We start from the raw sequence: 19375 nt of genomic DNA on the forward strand, positions 1-19375 counted from the left end.
ATACCCCATCAATTGGCGATACCATGAATATGCATTTGATCTAAACGACAGTTTCCATGGTTACTATGTACATAAGTGTACCAATGTGCATGGGAATAACCATAGAAATACATGCACCTTTTATTTATTCCTTTTTCTAGTTACATAGCTGTTTGGTGCTATTGTACAGGTAAAACTGAAACAACTGACACCTGGTTTGTTGACAGGTGATAGAAGCTCAAGTTGACATGCCGGTTGTTGGAGCAGTAACTTTGTATGTATCACTCCTCACATTTACTCTCCGTGTGCATCCAGATCGGCTTGATTATGTTGACCAAGTGCTGGTAAGTTTTACTTTGACAAAGAGATATGCTATTACCCTTTTAGTTCGATAGTTGATGTAGATGTATGTTCTAGCTCACGTTATGTCTAATATTGTACAGGGTGCATGCGTGAAGAAACTTTCTGGCAAGGAAAAACTTGAAGATAGCAGAGCAACGAAGCAAATTGTTGCACTTCTTAGTGCTCCCCTGGAGAAATATAGTAATATTGTTACTGCATTGGAGCTTTCAAATTATCCCCGGGTTATGGATTATCTGGATAATGCTACAACAAAAGTGATGGCTCTGGTAATAATTCAAAGCATAATGAAGAACACAACCTGCATATCTACTTCCGACAAGGTAATATTTCACATCACACTGTTTCTGTATCTGTTACTACTATTTAAGTCACACCATGAGATTCTGTCGCTATTTCTTGCAGATCGAGGCTCTTTTTGATTTAATTAAGGGCCTTATAAAAGATATGGATGGGGCTCAAGATGATGAGGTAAGATCATACACTTCATTTTTCAACTCTCTTCAACTTGTTTGTATTCTTCTTTATGCTGCTGTTTGATCAGTCACGGAATATTCTAGTTCCTCATCAAGCTTACCCACACTGTTAACATGTTAATTTTTGTTGCATTAGCTTGATGAAGAGGATTTTAAGGAGGAGCAGAATTCTGTAGCACGCCTTATTCACATGTTGCACAATGATGATCACGATGAGATGTTGAAGGTACATGTGTTGATACACTGAATTTGCTGAGAGCTTGCTAACTTTTTTTAGTCTCTGTTACATTTTCCTCCTCCTTTACTTCAGTTCTTGTTACAGCCTCCATTATACGTCTGTGTTATATGTCCATTTTACACTAGCTATGGGCAAGTGAAGTTCTGAGCTAGTGTTTTGCCCTCCTAATAAGGTTACATAATAAGCAATTGAACTTCAGCTTATAGGAAATTGATGTTCTAAGTTAGCACCTATAGACATTATTCTCATACCGACTTGCTTACTCTGAACCGTCATTTTGTTAAATCTTATTTGTAGAGCCCACAATAGGTAATGAACCATGCCCTGGTAGTATCTGATTATGAATGAAACTAGGGCCAATTATCTTTTTCCATGCTAGATTGACAAACCAAGCACCTGCTCTTGAGTTTTGGTTACTTGGCAGCATTTAATCTGGGTACTTGTCTTGTCATTTTCCCATTTTGAAAATGCTGATAGGAAATGCTTGTCAATCTTTCAGATCTTATGTACTGTTCAGAAGCATATACTTCAGGGAGGTCCCAAGCGTCTACCTTTCACTGTGCCGTCGTTAGTATTCTCCGCTCTCAAGGTATGTTTAATTGTTTCAGTTATAGTGAACAGTATCCTGAAATAAGAAGCTTACATATTTCTTGATGTATTTGTACACAATGTTGTCAAAAAACATGAACTGTATAGTTGCACATGCTGCTTTGTAGGCATGATAATACTGGGGTAGGTGCTTTGCTTTGTTTTGGCTTACCAATTCTAACAGTTGAGTTACACTGGATGTTTTTTCTTGCCTGCAGTTGGTCAGACGATTACAAGGTCAAGATGGAGATGTCACTGGGGAGGAAGTTCCAGCAACTCCTAAGAAGATATTTCAGATCTTGCATCAGGTTTTTGTTCTCATACATTTTAACTTGTCCAGAATTTTCCATTATTAACTCTTCAATGTTCTCATCATTTTTCATTTTTCAGACTATTGAAGCACTCCAATGTATTCCTTGTCCAGAATTGTCTCTCAGATTATATCTACAATGCGCAGAGGTATTGTTGGAAGAACTGATTGATTCTTTTTACACTTCTTCCTATTGTGTGACATCATTTCTTATTCAGGCTGCCAATGATTGTGATTTGGAACCGGTTGCTTATGAGTTCTTTACTCAAGCATTCATCTTATATGAAGAAGAAATAGCGGTATGAAACCCCACCTGACCCCCCTTCCTCTATGCCTGATCTGGACCATATCATAAATGTCATGTGCCATGCTTTTATTAAGACATTGAAGTGCTTTTATACTTCTGTTATTATATTTTTGCCTTAACGACTATGTGGCACAAGCAGGATTCTAAGGCTCAAATTACTGCACTTCACCTAATAATTGGAACCCTTCAGCGGATGAATATATTTGGGGTGGAAAATAGAGACACCCTCACTCATAAGACAACAGGGGTAATAGTTCCTTGCTTTGTTGTTGCATTCCTGGAATCTGTTGTGGCCCAAAGCTGTTGCTCCTAGTACACATTTTAAATGACATCATTTCTGTTTTGTGCAGTACTCAGCAAAACTTCTAAAGAAGCCTGATCAATGCCGGGCAGTCTATGCATGTTCACACCTTTTCTGGACTGATGACCAAGATGGAATCATGGATGGTGAAAGGTGAACCTATTGAGATACTCATTTTAATTTTTGTTCATTTTGCAAAAAAGTGGCAAGACATTGCTTCCTGAGACAATGAAAGAAAATTGTCCATCACAAATTTGTGGTCGGTCCTAATTGCATGATATCTCTTGGGCTACTATGTCTCTAATCCTTTTGCGCCAGCTATAGTCAAGTTTAGGCAGTAACTTTGGGCCTGCTGTCGAATCATATCTGAAGTACCTCTTTTGCTTGATCAAAATTTTGTTACAGGGTCCTCCTTTGCTTAAAGCGTGCCTTGAGAATTGCAAATGCTGCTCAACAAATGGCCAATGTATCAAAGGGAAGCAGCGGATCTGTCATTCTATTCATTGAAATTTTGAACAAGTAAACGCTTTATACCTGATATCTTTTCTGGTGCTTATATGATTAATTGCTGCAATTGTAGTTCTCATACTTGTATTATCTTCAGGTATCTGTACTTCTTTGAGAAAGGAATTCCACAAATCACGAACACTGTCATCCAAGATTTGATCGAACTGATCAGGACAGAGAAGCAAAATGACAGCAGTGCTTCTGATCCATCTGCCGAAGCTTTCTTTGCAAGCACTCTACGATACATCGAATTCGAGAAGCAGAAAGGTGGAAGCATAGGAGAAAAGTATGAACAGATAAAAGCTTCGTAACTTGAGACAAGTAGGGCATTGCGACAAGGGGTTTCCATTTTGTCTGAGAGAGAAAGCAAGCTCATTTTTTTTGGTGATGTGTCGAGTAAAAACACAACCTGATGGTTTCAGCTGCCTCCGACAGGGAGATGTTTGCACAGTTGTGGTTTCTGAATCTCATGCTCAAATCGGTGCATGCCCACCCTTTAGCTACAATGTTTGGGTTACTTACTACAGTTGATCAGGTGGTAATAAGCTGTACTCTTTGGGAAGCTCAGGTCTGTACAGGATACTTGTGTACCGGAGTGCCATTGTTGTATATTCCTTTTTCTTCTAGTTATTTCGCAAAGCGTGTGAATTTTAGGTGGACACTCGGAGTACATATTTTTATTTATCAGACTGGTGTTTTGATTAATTTATAGTGATGAAGGCATTGAATCTAGAACTACATATTTATCTGTTGTTCTTAAGATCATAGTTGCTCCGTCGAGCTTTATGCTTTAGAAACTCTGACAAGAAGTTGTGTAGCATTTTAATCATTTCGATCTGACCAAAAAGGTCACATCCTGCTTTGCGCACCAGATTGTTTGACCAAAATTGGGAGGATGGAGACAAACAAGCACCAACTCCTGAAATATTATTATAGGTAGAAACTACTACAAATTATTAGTGTAATTATAGCATTACATTTGTCTTCCAAGCATTGTTCACTTCCAGTTCTGATTCCCAGTCCAACCAACTGTGCAAGTGCAGTGTTAAAAAAAAAACTGTGCAAGTGCAATTTTAATATCTGAACACATTCTTTCTCAAAAAAAAAAAAAAAACAGGACTGAAGCTAATTTGGATCGATCAGACGCCGTGAACTGCTCCCTCGTACGCTCACAACCACAAGACGAGCACTACTACGTCACAAGTCACAACAGATATCTGCTCTCACCTATTTTTTGCTCCTCCCTCGCTACACTCCCTCTCCACCTTTCACCACTTCCACCTGCATGCGCCACTCGTTGAGAAATGAGAAACTAACCAACATCACACCACCACTCCTCCGTCCACACCCAGAGCCCCCAACCGAACTCGCCAGAGCTCCGGCCCCTCGCCCATGGACGCGACGATCGGAGATGTGAGCGTGACGTCGTCGGTGGAGCGGGTCTTCGAGAGCCAGCCGCCGGTGCCGGGGACATGGGGCCAGGTGACGCTGCGGTCCATGGCCATCTCGGTGGTCCTCGGCACCATGTTCGGCTTCGTCGGCCTGCGCATCATGATGAAGGCCGGCATCATACAGGCGCTCAACCTGCCCATCAACGTCCTCAGCTTCTTCTTCCTCAAGTGGCTCATCAACCTCCAGCGGCCGCGGGGTTCACCACGTTGCCCTTCTCGCGCCAGGAGAACGTCCTGATCCTCACCACCGTCACCACCTGCCTTAACACATCAATATGCGGTAAGGATCATATACACCTTGGTATTAACTCTTACAAGGAAAAGCTGCATCTTTTTTTTGTGTAAACAAAATGCATGCATATACTCTGCCCCTTCAACGATAAGTGAAATGCGAAGTTAGGAATTTCGGTGCACTGTATGAGTGAGCTCATCCATCAGATACATACATATCAGAGGAACAAAAACTTTAGTACTCTGTCCCAAGACACTTCAACCTAGCGGTCATGATTGGCAATCCCACCGTCAAATTTATTTTGACTTTACCTCTTTTCTGCAGGTGGCTTTGCAAATTATATAGTTGGAATGACTTCTGGTGTAGCCAAATCACTGGGAGAAAATCCAGATCCAAGAGATATTGTTGACCATATACCGACTGGACGATGGATGTTGTTCCTTTTCCTGATTGGTATGGTGGGAGTGACAGCTAGCGTGCCACTGAACCAGGTAATCCATCATTTACATATACTAGCTGAATGAACGTGCGGTGCATTGCCATGAAATAACGATAAACACAATGATTAAATTATTGTACCGAATCATAAATGTGTGCCATCCTCTCTACTACTGAAGGGGAGGCTGCGGCTGTGATGGTATGTCGTGCTTTGGTTTGGTTTCATACATTTGTTGGTTTTATTTTAGTTATGAAGAGTATCATTCTTTGGACTCGAGGATATGGAGAGTATCATTCTTTGAACGGGTAGATCATGTTAATTATGGAAAGTATCATCGAGCGTTAGACGGGGGTGGTCGTGTTAATTATGGAGAGTATCATTCTGTGGATGGGAGGATCACATTAGTTATGGAGAGGATCATTCTTTGGACGGATCACATTAATTATGAAAAGTATGATCGAGCGGGAGGATCACATTAATTATGGAGAGTATCACTCCTTGGGCGGGTGGATCACGTTACTTATGGAGAATATCATTCTTTGGACAGGAGGATCACGTTAATTATGAAAAGTATCATCGAGCGTTGGACGGGAGGATCACGTTAATTATGAAAAGTATCATCGAGCGTTGGACGGGAGGATCAGTTAATTATGAAAAGTGTCATCGAGCGTTGGACGTGAGGATCACATTACTTATGTAGACGATAATTATTTGGACGGTTCACATTAATTATGGAAAATATGATTGAGGGTTGGACGGGAGGAACACGTTAATTATGGAGAGTATCACTCTTTGGATGGGTGGATCGTCGAGTTACTTATGTAGAGTATCATTCTTTGAACAGGAGGATCGCGCTAATTATGAAAAGTATCAACGAGTGTTGGACGGGAGGATCACTAGAATATTTCTTTGAGGGATATGATCACTAGAATATGTATGCCCCCGTTACAACGCATGGGCAATTAGCTAGTAGCGATGATTCTCTCCCCCGCTACTTTTCTCCTTGGCACTCATTGTGACTCCTTAACCACCCTCTCCTTGCAAGAAGATAAACCAACGTTTTCCCCTCCAACACTACTTCCTCTCCAGCTTTCTTTTGGACACTTTTCTAAGCATCTTTTAAAAATATTTTGTATTTGTACATATTAAAAAACTGCCAATATCGAGGGTTATGTTCTATAGACATCAAGATGTTTTGACTTGTGACCTATGAATGATTTCAACTGAGATCGTGTGTTGAAGCATATTCCTGAAGAGATGAGCTCTCTGGATTAACATTGGATTCCACCATTCCCCTCATGAACTAGCGGATTTAGTATGTTGTCTTTTTGGTCGACAAGCAAATCATTGTTTACTGGCCTCGCCTTTAACCGTTCTCGTTGACGAGGATATGCATTTTCTTGATCAAACTCGCACACACGCACGCAGACACACCTTGCCACCTATTTGTGAACCACCTCCGGGATCAACATACTCACTCTGACCCACCCCCAAAACAACTGAAGAAGTCTTGGTAATATCCTCAGTATCCTTTATGATGGATATATATATCTGCAGAGCGACATGCAATTCCCCCAACAACCTTAAATCCTGCCAAATATTACAATACACCGGTAGCTTGTAAGTGTGCAAAACTCATGTATTTTCTCTAGCCTGGATACGACAGTGGAGACGAGGGAGAAAACTTGCATTACTTTGGACATTTTCACAAAATCTCTATCCGATGCACATTTGGGGCTACCTACCCATGTTGGAGCGGAACCGTCAGATTGTTTTCAAACTTTTATGAGAGATTGCATTTGACAAATAGGTGATGGTTCAAAGGTTAAATTTGGGAGAATCCATATGGAATCCCAATGGCCCTTCATGTTGTTTTGACACATGTCAATGATCTCATTAACCCACAGTCCGAGCGGTGGGATGAAGTTGATCCATGATATTCTTTCGCTAATCGATGCACAAACTATTCTCCATATCATAGTTATGGACACTTTGAGAATTTTATGGCATGGAAGTTTACAAAGATGGGGACCTTTTCTATACAGTTGGCATATTATGCTGAGTGGGAGCATCACCATAGGAAGAAGTTGTGAAGGAGCATGGACACAGAGAACTATGTCATCAACCCAGTCTAGTCAAAGCTTTGGGACATAAAAATACCGAAAATAATAATGTGGAAAGCTATGTGCACCACGCTAACGTGTAGATCAATTCTATTTAACCGTCATGTCAAGGTGAGCGCTCAATGCTATTTTTGTCTCGCAGGGGTAGATGATATTAAGCTTGCCTTGCTCACTTTAGTTCATGAATAATAAACATGGAAAGATTTAGGACTCCAAGATGTTATCGTTGAAGCATGTGAAAGGATCGATATGGTTGACTAGGGGGGGGGGGTGAATAAGCAACTAGCAATTTTTAGCTTTTCTTGACCAAATTAAACTTAGCATTGAAGTAGGTTGTCTAGATGTGCAACTAGGTGAACAACCTATATGATGAAACAACAACAAGCACACAAGAAAGCAAAGGATACAACACAATATAAGCTTGCACAAGTAAAGGTGAGAGATAACCAAGAGTGGAGTCGGTGGAGACGAGGATGTGTTACCGAAGTTCCTTCCTTTGAGAGGAAGTACGTCTCCGTTGGAGCGGCGTGGAGGCACAATGCTCCCCAAGAAGCCACTAGGGCCACCATATTCTCCTCATGCCCTCACACAATGAGAGATGTCGTGATTCCACTATTGGTGCCCTTGAAGGCGGCGACCGAACCTTTACAAACAAGGTTGGGGCTATCTCCACAACTTAATTGGAGGCTTCCGGCGACACCATGAAGCTTCACCACAACGGAATATGGCTCCGCGGTGAGCTCAACCGTCTAGGATGCTCAAACACCCAGGAGTAACAAGATCCACAAGGGATTAGTGGGGGGAATCAAATTTCTCTTGGTGGAAGTGTAGATCAGGGCCTTCTGCAATCCCTAGAAAATCAACAAGTTTGATTGCCTAGGGAGAGAGATTAGGCAAAAATGGAGCTTTGAGCAACAATGGAGCTTGGGGAGGGAAGAGGTGGTCTTCTTGGGGAAGAAGACCCCCTTTATATAGTGGGGGAAAAGATCCAACCGTTACCCACTTACTCAGCCCGCGAGACACGGTACTACCGCACATGCTACTGGTACTACCGCAAGGCGCTACGGTACTACCGCATCACGTTGCGGTACTACCGCTCGTGCGGTAGAAGCCAGGTGAGGTCCTGTTGCACTAGGCAACGAGCGGTAGAACCGCCGGAGCATTACTACCGCACGCCCCTGCGGTACTACCGCAAGGCAGGGGCTCACCAGGGCTGGAAAAGGCACGAACTAAATAAATTACGTGTGTGACTACTTTCACTGAGATTGGGACGTGTGAAAATCCGGCATGGTACCGCTCGTAGGGAGCGGTACTACCGCGTAGGGGCGGAAATAAAATTTAATTCCGTGCCTACTTCCGTGCACGACAGCGTTCTGGGATAGAGGCAGTGGTACTACTGCTTCCAAGGAGCGGTACTACCACGCTATTGCTCCCTTGAGCAGTACTACCGCACGCCACAGAAACTATAGCATTTGAAAGCCTTCCTCTCGCAGCGACAAGGATAAACGGACGGAGCTCCAAAGAAGCAAAGGAAAGGTTGTGCAAAGAAACAGATGTGTACGTGTTGATTCCACCCTGACCTTTCCGAAGCGGACCCCCTCTTAATAGTACGGCTTTCCTACGACTCAAATCCACCGAAAAGAAACATAGAGAACCGTTGTCTTTGATAGGCTCTGAGGGGCAAAGAATCGTCTTGTGCCTAGACATGAGATATCTAAAATGCTCAATGCACACGATTAGTCCACAAATGCACTATCATCAATCACCAAAACCACATAGGGAGAAATATGCCCTTACAATCTCCCCCTTTTTGGTGGATTGATGACAATACGAGATTTGCACATAGGGATATAAAATGAACATAGGCAAACCCAAAATCTATAAAATATAGACATGCTCCCCCTAGATGTGTGCACTCTGTAGCTACGCTTTGGACTGCACAACACACATACTAGGATCAACATTCCCCCTATATTTTATAGACAATACATAACTTGAACCAGTAAGTGACAATAAGCATTGAGGCAAGGAATAATAAGTGAGCATGAAGTAAAGGGCACAAGATAACATAAGCTCACAATTCTACCAAACATACTAGACAATAAGGATAAGCTTGGCGGCATATGTCTCACACCATATGATAGAATAGTCTCCTGGTCTCACACGCACACCAACACAAACCAACAAACCAAAGCAACGAAGGTTCAACGAAACGAAAGCACAAGAGACACAAGACTCACAAATCCTACACTCTCTCCCCCTTTGGCATCGAGACACCAAAAAGGCAAAGAGGACACCTACGACACAGGTGGTAGCTCCTACTGACGTGATCATCCATCAAGCTCCTCATTTGTCTCAGTAGCAAGAATGGACTCCCCATCAGACTCAGTCCACTGATAGCCCTGCTTCGCCATCCAGGCAGCCTCAGGAGTGATGTTATTCTCGGACCCGCTCGAGACTTTCTCGCCAAGCTTCCTCAAGATCCTCTTATCGCGCTAGCGACTCTCCTTCTGGCCAACATGGGTTTGGTACTGCCCCTTGGCCTGCATGCAGAATAGAGACTTCACCTTGGCCTTGAGCTTCTTAGCCCAAGAGGGCTCAGTAGATGGGGGTGCATATCCCTCAAAGCTGTCCTTAGCCTCCTCCTCTTCCTCAAACTCATCCTCATCAACATCCACACGAGCAGCCTTGGCCTCAGCCTGGGTAGTGGTGTTAGCCCACTGGTTCTTTTGGCGCAGCTTGATGGGCTCATGGCAAATCCAGTTGGGAGAAAGGAACATTTCACCCGGAAAGATCTTCTCCCAAGTCTTCGAGATCAAGAGGAACAAGTAGGGGCCATAGATGGGCACCTTCCAATGGAACACCGCAATCCGAAACTCACTCCACATGATATGAGAGACATCAAGAGGCTCAGGCTGATGGCGACGCGCTTCCTCCCACATGAGCATCATGTCCACAAGATAGGAGTGCACCTTGTCCTTGTCGCCTATGCGAGGAAAAAGTGAGTTGCGGAAGATCCTGTGCATGATGTCAAGAAACGGATTCAGCACAAAGGACTTCTTGCCACTGGGGAGGGTCTTCTCAACAAGAAAGGGTTGAAGCTTGTCCTTGTTAGCAGACTCTGGGTTGGCATGTGTGCGAGCACCAACGGGCACATCAAGCCCCTCATCACGAATGTTCAACATAGTCATGAACTCCTTCCACTCAGCATACATCCTCTTGCCATTCCTCATCCAAGTCATGGTCCGCTTCTCATCTGCGTGGAAGTGGACAGAAGCAAAGAACTGAGCCATGATGTCTGCTAGAACTACGTCGGTATTTCCCCAAAGAGGAAGGGATAATGCAGTATAGCGACGGTAGGTATTTCCCTCAGTGATGAGACCAAGGTTATTGAACCAGTCGGAGAACCTCCTCACACCACGTAAACAGCACCTGCACACAAATAACAAATACTCGCAACCCTACGTGTTAAAGGGGTTGTCAATCCCTTTCGGGTACGACGCCTCAAGATAGGCAAATAACATGAGATAAAAGTGGGAGATATGATAAATACATCATGGAATAAATAAATTGCAGCAAGGTATTTTTTTTATTTTTGGTTTAATAGATCTGAAAGTAAATGCAAAGGAAAATAGACCGCAAAGGCAAATATGATGAAAAGAGACCCGGGGGCCGTAGGTTTCACTAGTGGCTTCTCTTGAGAAAAATAGCAAACGGTGGGAAAACAATTACTGTTGGGCAATTGATAGAACTTCGAATAATCATGACGATATCCAGGCAATGATCATTATATAGGCATCACGTGCAAGATTAGTAGACCGACTCCTGCCTGCATCTACTACTATTACTCCACACATCGACCGCTCTCCAGCATGCATCTAGTGTATTAAGTTCATGGAGAAACAGAGTGATGCAATAAGAATGATGACATGATGTAGACAAGATCTATTTATGTAGAAATAGACCCCATCTTGTTATCCTTAATAGCTACGATACATACGCGTTGTTTCCCCTTCTGTCACTGGGATCAAGCACCGTAAGATCGAACCCATAACAAAGCACCTCTTCCCATTGCAAGATAAATAGATCAAGTTGGCTAAACAAAACCCAAATATCGGAGAAGAAATACGAGGCTATAATCAATCATGCATATAAGAGATCAAAGAAGACTCAAATAACTTTCATGGATAAAACCATAGATCTGATCATAAAGTCAAAGTTCATCGGATCCCAAAAAACACACCGCAAAAAGGCTTACATCATATGGATCTCCAAGAGACCATTGTATTGATAATCAAGAGAGAGAGAGAGAGAGAGAGAGAGAGAGGAAGCCACCAAGCTACTAACTACAGACCCGTAGGTCTACAAAGAACTACTCACGCATCATCGGAGAGGCACCAATGGAAGTGGTGAACCCCTCTGTGATGGTGTCTAGATTGGATCTAGTGGTTCTGGACTCTACAGCGGATGGAATTGACTTTCGTCGACTCTCCTAGGGTTTCTGGAATATTGGGGTATTTATAGAGCGAAGATGCGGTTCAGGGGGCACCCGAGGTGGGAACAACCCATTTGGGCGCGCTTGGGCCCCCAGGCGCGCCCTGGTGGGTGCTGCCCCCCTCGAGGCACCCCCAAGTGCTTCCTTGGCCCAATGGATGTCTTCTAGCCCCCAAAAAAAAATCCTCAAGAACTTTCGCTGCGTTTGGACTCCGTTTGATATTGATTTCCCGCGATGTAAAAAACATGCAGAAAATAGCAACTGGCACTGGGCACTATGTCAATAGGTTAGTACCAAAAAATGATATAAAATAACTATAAAATGATTGTAAAACATCCAAGAATGATAATATAACAGCATGGAACAATAAAAAAATTATAGATACGTTGGAGACATATCAGCAACCCCAAGCTTAATTCTTGCTCGTCCTCGAGTAGGTAAATGATAAAAACGGAATTTTTGATGTGGAATGCCGCCTAACATGTTCATCACATTTCTTTTCTTTAAAGCATGGACATATGGACTTTTATATGATTCAAAGCAATAGTCTAGTTTTGACATGAAGACTTTAATACTCAAGCATACCAACAAGCAACCATGTCTTCCAAAATATCAACACTAAAGCAAGTTGTCCCTAGCCCTTTATGCTTAATAATTGATCCATTCATGAAACACACTCGACTATTAGCTACACCCAGTGCTCAAATACGATCATAGTGCCCCTTAGTTGGTGCTTCATGAGAGAAGATGGAGACTCAAATTCAAAATAAAAATTGCATAAGTGAAAGAAAGGCCCTTCGCGGAGGGAAGTAGGGATTTGTAGAGGTGCCAGAGCTCAAAGCTTAAATTGAGAGATAAAAATATTTTTTAGAGGCATACTTTACCCACCAACGAAAATGACTTAGAGATCTCAACACTTTCCATGCTAGATACATCATAGGCGGTTTCCAAACAAAAAAGAAAGTTTATTCCTTTTTCCACCATTACTTTCACTTTCCATGGCTAACCGTATCCACAGGTGCCCTCCATACCAACACTTTCCAAGGAATTTATTATTTGACAACATAAAGTAAATTCATTTTTCACTTCGGGAGTGGGCATCCATAATACCTTTGCCGTACTCTCGTGCAATGACAAGTGAATAAACACTCGTCGTGAGAATAACACATCTAGCATGGAAAATATTGGTCACCCTTCACCGCCTCGCGGGCACTAGAGCACACAAAAGAGAAATTTATTTTGAAAATTAGAGATGACACATGCAAATTTTCTTAGAACGGCATGGAAATACCGCATATAGGTAGGTATAGTGGACTCATGAGGCAAAACTGGTTTAAAGGGTTTTTGATGCACAAGTAGTGATCATACTTAGTGCAAAATGAAGGCTAGCAAAAAGATGAGAAGGGACCAACCAAGAAGCGAAAAATCTCGTACCCAAGCATTAAGCATAAGTAACACCGAATAATGCACCATAAGTAGGATATAAATTTCATTGCATAACTATTGACTTTCGTGCTTGCATAGGGTATCACAAACCTTAACATCAATTTTCTTACTAAAGCACAGTTACTCATCAACATGACTCTCATATCATATCGTCATATCTCAAAACCATTACTAAGAATCAAGTTTATTTTGTCCAATGATCGTCATGAAAGTTTTTATCATATACTCCTTGGATATCTATCACTTTGGGACTATTTTCATATGTTGCTTTTGATAAGCTCAAACAAATATAAGTGAAGAACATGAGCATAATTTTTTTTCTCTCAAAATAATCTAAGTGAAGCAAGAGCAAATTTCTTAAAAATTTACTAACTCTCAAATAAATCTAAGTGAAGCATGAGATCATTTATTCAAAAATAACAAAGCACACCTTTCTCAAAAAGATATAAGTGAAGCACTAGAGCAAATCCATGGCTCTAAAAATTTAAGTGAAGCATAGGAGCAAGCATAGCATAATTTTTTGATCTCTCAAAAGGGTGTGTTCAGCAAGGATTCAAGACTTAGAACACAAAGCAAAACAAGCAAAGACTCATACCATACAAGACGCTCCAAGCAAAACTCATATAATATGTGACAAATAAAAATATAGCTTCAAGTAAAATACCGATGGTTGTTAGAAGAAAGTGGGGATGCCACTCGGGGCATCCCCAAGCTTAGTTGCTTGCTACTTCTTGAATATTATCTTGGGGTACCTCGGACATCCCCAAGCTTAGCCTTTTGCTAATCTTTATTCCTTCATCCATTGTAAGATCACCCAAAACTTGAAAACTTCAATCACACAAAACTCAACAAAACCTTCGTGAGATTCGTTAGTATAAGAAAGCAAACCAATACTACAAGTACTATTGCAAACCTATTCTTATTTTGTTTTTGCATTATATCTACTGTATTCCAATTTTTCTATGGCAAAAACTCATCAAAGAAAACCATAGAATCATCAAAACAAGCACACAACTCAAAGGAAACAGAATCTGTCAAAAACGTAAAAGTCTGTAGCAATCTGAATATTTCGAATACTTATGTAACTCCAAAAAAATTAAATAAATTGGTGATGTGAGAAATTTGTCTATTAATCTTCTGCAAAAAGAATCAACTCAAAAGCACTCTTCTGTTAAAAAAGATAAATAATCTCGTGCGCAAAGTTTCTGTTTTTCAGCAAGATCAAATCAACTTTCACCCAAATCATCCCAAACGCCTTGTTTGGCACAAACACTAATTAAAACACAAAACACACAATCATAACAGTAGCATAAATGTGCTAATACACAAGAACATGAAGCAAAAAAGAAAAAATAAATTTTATTCATTGGATTGCCTCCCAAACAAGCGCTATCATTTTACGCCCCTAGCTAGACAAAACGCGTAGGATCTAAGTTTTGTCATCTTTGTCCAATTCTTTGATCGAGCACTTAGGATTTTTTAAGGATTTTGCATATAAATTCTCAGCGACAATACTTCTAGGCATGAGATAGAAAAGCTTATTATTGTAAAAAGGGTCTCTTATACTTCAATAAAATTGGGATGGATACAAATCATCTTAAGATCCCATTTATCATTGCTAGAAATTGCACCTTTGTTTGTAGTGACTTGAGTAGTCTTGCTAATTTTCATGGGAGTTTTAGCGGAAGCAAAAGCCGTACCTAGATTAGAAAAAATTTCTTCAAGTTTATCAATCCTAGACGGGCTTTCTTCGATTCTTTCATGAATTATAGTTCCTTTTTCTTTTAGCAACTTAAAAATGTCTCCCGCTTTTTACCCAACTTTAGTAGCATAACTTTGCATTTTTTCATCCAAGTTTTCAATATGTTCTACGGTAAGCATTTTCTTTTCAGTAGCATCTAGTCTTTCCATAACATGCTCGAGGGTCAATATTGTTTCATTGATCATGAGTGGTGGTGAACCTACTAAATTTGCCAAAGCATTAAAAGCATCAACAGAAGGACACATCAAGAAATTCCCACCGGTAATCTAACAAGGACGAACCTATACCAAGTGATAATGCCCACATAAAAACAATGAAGAAGAACAACGGCCGATTGCTTACGAATAGATCTATTATGAGCATTGCAAATCCTATACCAAGCATCTTTTAAATTCTCTCTTCCCCTTTGCTTAAAGTTTAGAACCTCGTTCTCGGGGGTGCACGCAATAGAAGAAGAGAAATCCATAAGGACAAAAAGTGATAAACAAGATTGCACACAAAAAAACATATCTGACAAGAAAACGGTGGACGAAAACGAGGGCGAATAAAATGGCAAATTTTTGTGAAGTGGGAGAGAGGAAAACAAGAGGCGGCTAACAAATAATGTAAATTACGAGGATATGATATTTGTGATTAGGAACCTGGTTTATGTTGAAGATCCTCCCCGGCAACGGCGCCAGAAATTCCTTTTGATGTCTGCTAGAATTACGTCGGTATTTCCCCAAAGAGGAAGGGATGATGCAGTATAGTGACGGTAGGTATTTCCCTCAGTGATGAGACCAAGGTTATTAAACCAGTAGGAGAACCTCCTCACACCACATAAACATCACCTGCACACAAATAACAAATACTCGCAACCCGACGTGTTAAAGGGGTTGTCAATCCCTTTCGGGTACGACACCTGAAGATAGGCAAATAACATGAGATAAAAGTGGTATATAGGATAAATAGATCGCGGAACAAATAAATTGCAGCAAGATATTTTGGTATTTTTGGTTTAATAGATCTGAAAATAAATTCAAAGGAAAATAGATCGCAAAGGCAAATATGATGAAAAGAGAGCCGGGTGCCGTAGGTTTCACTAGTGGCTTCTCTCGAGAAAAATAACAAATGGTGGGAAAACAATTACTGTTGGGAAATTGATAGAACTTCGAATAATCATGATGATATCCAGGCAATGATCATTACATAGGCATCACGTCCAAGATTAGTAGACCGACTCCTGCCTGCATCTACTACTATTACTCCACACATCGCCCGCTATCCAGCATGCATCTAGTGTATTAAGTTCATGGAGAAACGGAGTAATGCAATAAGAACGATGACATGATGTAGACAAGATCTATTTATGTAGAAATAGACCCCATCTTGTTATCCTTAATAGCAACGATACATATGTGTCGTTTCCCCTTCTGTCACTGGGATCAAGCACCGTAAGATCGAACCCATCACAAAGCACCTCTTCCCATTGCAAGAAAAATAGATCAAGTTGGCCAAACAAAACCCAAATACCAGAGAAGAAATATGAGGCTATAATCAATCATGCATATAAGAGATCAAAGAAGACTCAAATAACTTTGATGGATAAAAGCATAGATCTGGTCATAAACTCAAAGTTCATCGGATCCCAACAAACACCCCGCAAAAAGTCTTACATCATATGGATCTCCAAGGGACCATTGTATTGATAATCAAGAGAGAGAGAGGAAGCCATCTAGGTACTAACTACGGACCTGTAGGTCTACAAAGAGCTACTCACGCATCATCGGATAGGCGCCAATGGAAGTGGTGAACCCCTCCGTGATGGTGTCTAGATTGGATCTGGTGGTTCTGGACTTTGTGGCGGCTGGAATTGATTTTCACCGACTCTCCTAGGGTTTCTGGAATATTGGGGTATTTATAAAGTGAAGAGGCGGTTAAGGGGGCACCCGAGGTGGGCACAACCCATCTGGGCATGCCTGGGCCCCCAGGCGCACCCTGGTGGGCGCTTCCCCCCACGAGGCACCCCCAGGTGCTTCCTTGTCCCACTGGATGTCTTTTGGCCCAAAAAAATCCTCAAGAAGTTTCGCTGCGTTTTGACTCCGTTTGATATTGATTTCCTGCGATGTAAAAAACATGCAGAAAACAACAACTGGCACTGAGCACTATATCAATAGGTTAGTACCAAAAAATGATATAAAATAAATATAAAATGATTGTAAAACATCCAAGAATGATAATATAACAGCATGGAACAATAAAAAATTATAGATACATTGTAGACGTATCAAGCCACTGCTACGTCTTGAGCTTGCGTTGGTTTTCCTTGCAGAGGAAAGGGTGATGCAACAAAGTAGCATAAGTATTTCCCCTCAGTTTTTGAGAACCAAGGTATCAATCCAGTAGGAGGCTCCTTAAAAGTCCCACGCACCTACACAAACAAACAAGAACTCGCAACCAACGCAATAAAGGGGTTGTCAATCCCTTCACGGCCACTTGCGAAAGTGAGATCTGATGGAGATAATATGATAAGATAAATATTTTTGGTATTTTTATGATATAGATTGGAAAAGTAAAAGACACAAATAAAAGTAGATTGAAAGCTTATATGATAAGAGATAGACCCGGGGGGCATAGGTTTCACTAGTGGCTTCTCTCAAGATAGCATAATTATTACGGTGGGTGAACAAATTACTGTCGAGCAATTGATAGAAAAGCGAATAATTATGAGATTATCTAGGCATGATCATGTATATAGGCATCACGTCCGTGACAAGTAGACCGACTCCTGCCTGCATCTACTACTATTAATCCACACATCGACCGCTATCCAGCATGCATCTAGAGTATTAAGTTCATAAAGAACAGAGTAACGCGTTAAGAAAGATGACATGATGTAGAAGGATAAATTCATGCAATATGATATAAACCCCATCTTTGTATCCTCGATGGCAACAATACAATACGTGCCTTGCTGCCCCTGCTGTCACTGGGAAAGGACACCGCAAGATTGAACCCAAAGCTAAGCACTTCTCCCATTGCAAGAAAGATCAATCTAGTAGGCCAAACCAAACTGATAATTCGAAGAGACTTGCAAAGATAACTTAATCACACATAAAAGAATTCAGAGGAGATTCAAACTTTCTCATAGATAAACTTGATCATAAACCCACAATTCATCGGATCTCGACAAACACACCACAAAAAGAGTTACATCAAATAGATCTCCAAGAAGATCAAGGAAAACTTTGTATTGAGATTCAAAGAGAGAGAAGAAGCCATCTAGCTAATAACTATGGACCCGAAGGTCTGTGGTAAACTACCCACAACTCATCGGAAGGGCCTTGGGGATGATGTAGAGGCCCTCCATGGTTGATTCCCCCTCCGGTGGAGCACCGACGAAGGCTCCAAGATGGGATCTCGCGGATACAGAAGGTTACCACGGTGGAAATAGTTTTTCATGGTGCTCCTCGATGGTTTCAGGGTACATGGGTATATATAGGAGGAAGAAGTAGGTCGGTGGATGCTCGAGGGGCCCATGAGGGTGGGGGGCGCGCCCACCTGTAGGGGGCACGCTGGGCACCCTCGTGGCCGCCTCCTCTATTTTTTGACTGGAAACTATGAGGCAACAGCCCCATAGTACTTTATTAAAACTCAAGCAAACAAACAAGGTACAAAAGGTTCTCGTAAGTAAAGAGAAAAGCTACTCACCTAAAGAATTAGGCTACTTACCTATGGCCCTATGTACAAATTTACAAAGTGGGCAATATAATACAAACAACCAGTTAGGGCAGAGAATTAATCCAATGCAGCAGCAATGGTTTTAAACTAGGCTTAAATCTGTGGGAGAGCAAAGTTATATCATGGATGAAATTTCTCCTCCATGCTGCGAAGGTATGTCTCTCATTTATGAAGATTCTTCCATTCCTCAATAACCAGACATTCCAAGCAGCAAGATAAACAACCTCCTTGAAAAAATGCTGACCAAAACTCTTCCTGGCAGCAATGAGACACTCAGAAGGAGACAAGCCAGCAAGCCATTGAATTTGCAAATAATTCCAGACTCTTGTGCTTAATTGGCAGGTGGCCGCCTCCTCTGTTGCTTGACGTCCACTCCAATTCCCCTGGATCACGTTTGTTCCAAAAAGATCGCTCCCGAAGGTTTCATTCTGTTTGGACTCCGTTTGATATTCCTTTTCTTCGAAACACTGAAATAGGCAAAAAAACAACAATTCAGGCTGGGCCTCCGGTTAGTAGGTTAGTCCCAAAAATGATATAAAAGTGTAAAGTAAAGCCCATAAACATCCAAAATGGGTAATATAATAGCATGGAACAATCAAAATTTATAGATACGTTGGAGACGTATCAAGCACCCCCAAGCT

General features: G+C 41.5%; 1 protein-coding gene and 1 pseudogene across 1 annotated transcript in view; both read left to right on the top strand.

Annotated features, from left to right (window-relative positions):
* LOC119312277 (vacuolar protein sorting-associated protein 35B-like) overlaps positions 1 to 3808 on the top strand; it is an 8699-nt gene extending 4891 nt beyond the window's left edge. Inside the window, exons 11-22 of the mRNA XM_037588001.1 lie at positions 207 to 323; positions 423 to 662; positions 745 to 810; positions 952 to 1041; positions 1553 to 1642; positions 1860 to 1949; positions 2032 to 2100; positions 2170 to 2250; positions 2398 to 2505; positions 2609 to 2712; positions 2965 to 3078; positions 3164 to 3808. Of these exons, the coding sequence (XP_037443898.1) occupies positions 207 to 323; positions 423 to 662; positions 745 to 810; positions 952 to 1041; positions 1553 to 1642; positions 1860 to 1949; positions 2032 to 2100; positions 2170 to 2250; positions 2398 to 2505; positions 2609 to 2712; positions 2965 to 3078; positions 3164 to 3377 (1383 nt within the window). The 3' untranslated portion in view covers positions 3378 to 3808. The remainder of the gene's footprint in view (positions 1 to 206; positions 324 to 422; positions 663 to 744; positions 811 to 951; positions 1042 to 1552; positions 1643 to 1859; positions 1950 to 2031; positions 2101 to 2169; positions 2251 to 2397; positions 2506 to 2608; positions 2713 to 2964; positions 3079 to 3163) is intronic.
* A 437-nt stretch (positions 3809 to 4245) lies between these two features.
* LOC119312278 overlaps positions 4246 to 19375 on the top strand; it is a 73948-nt pseudogene continuing 58818 nt past the window's right edge.

Source organism: Triticum dicoccoides, chromosome 5B (assembly GCF_002162155.2).
Source record: "Triticum dicoccoides isolate Atlit2015 ecotype Zavitan chromosome 5B, WEW_v2.0, whole genome shotgun sequence".
NCBI lineage: Eukaryota > Viridiplantae > Streptophyta > Magnoliopsida > Poales > Poaceae > Triticum > Triticum dicoccoides.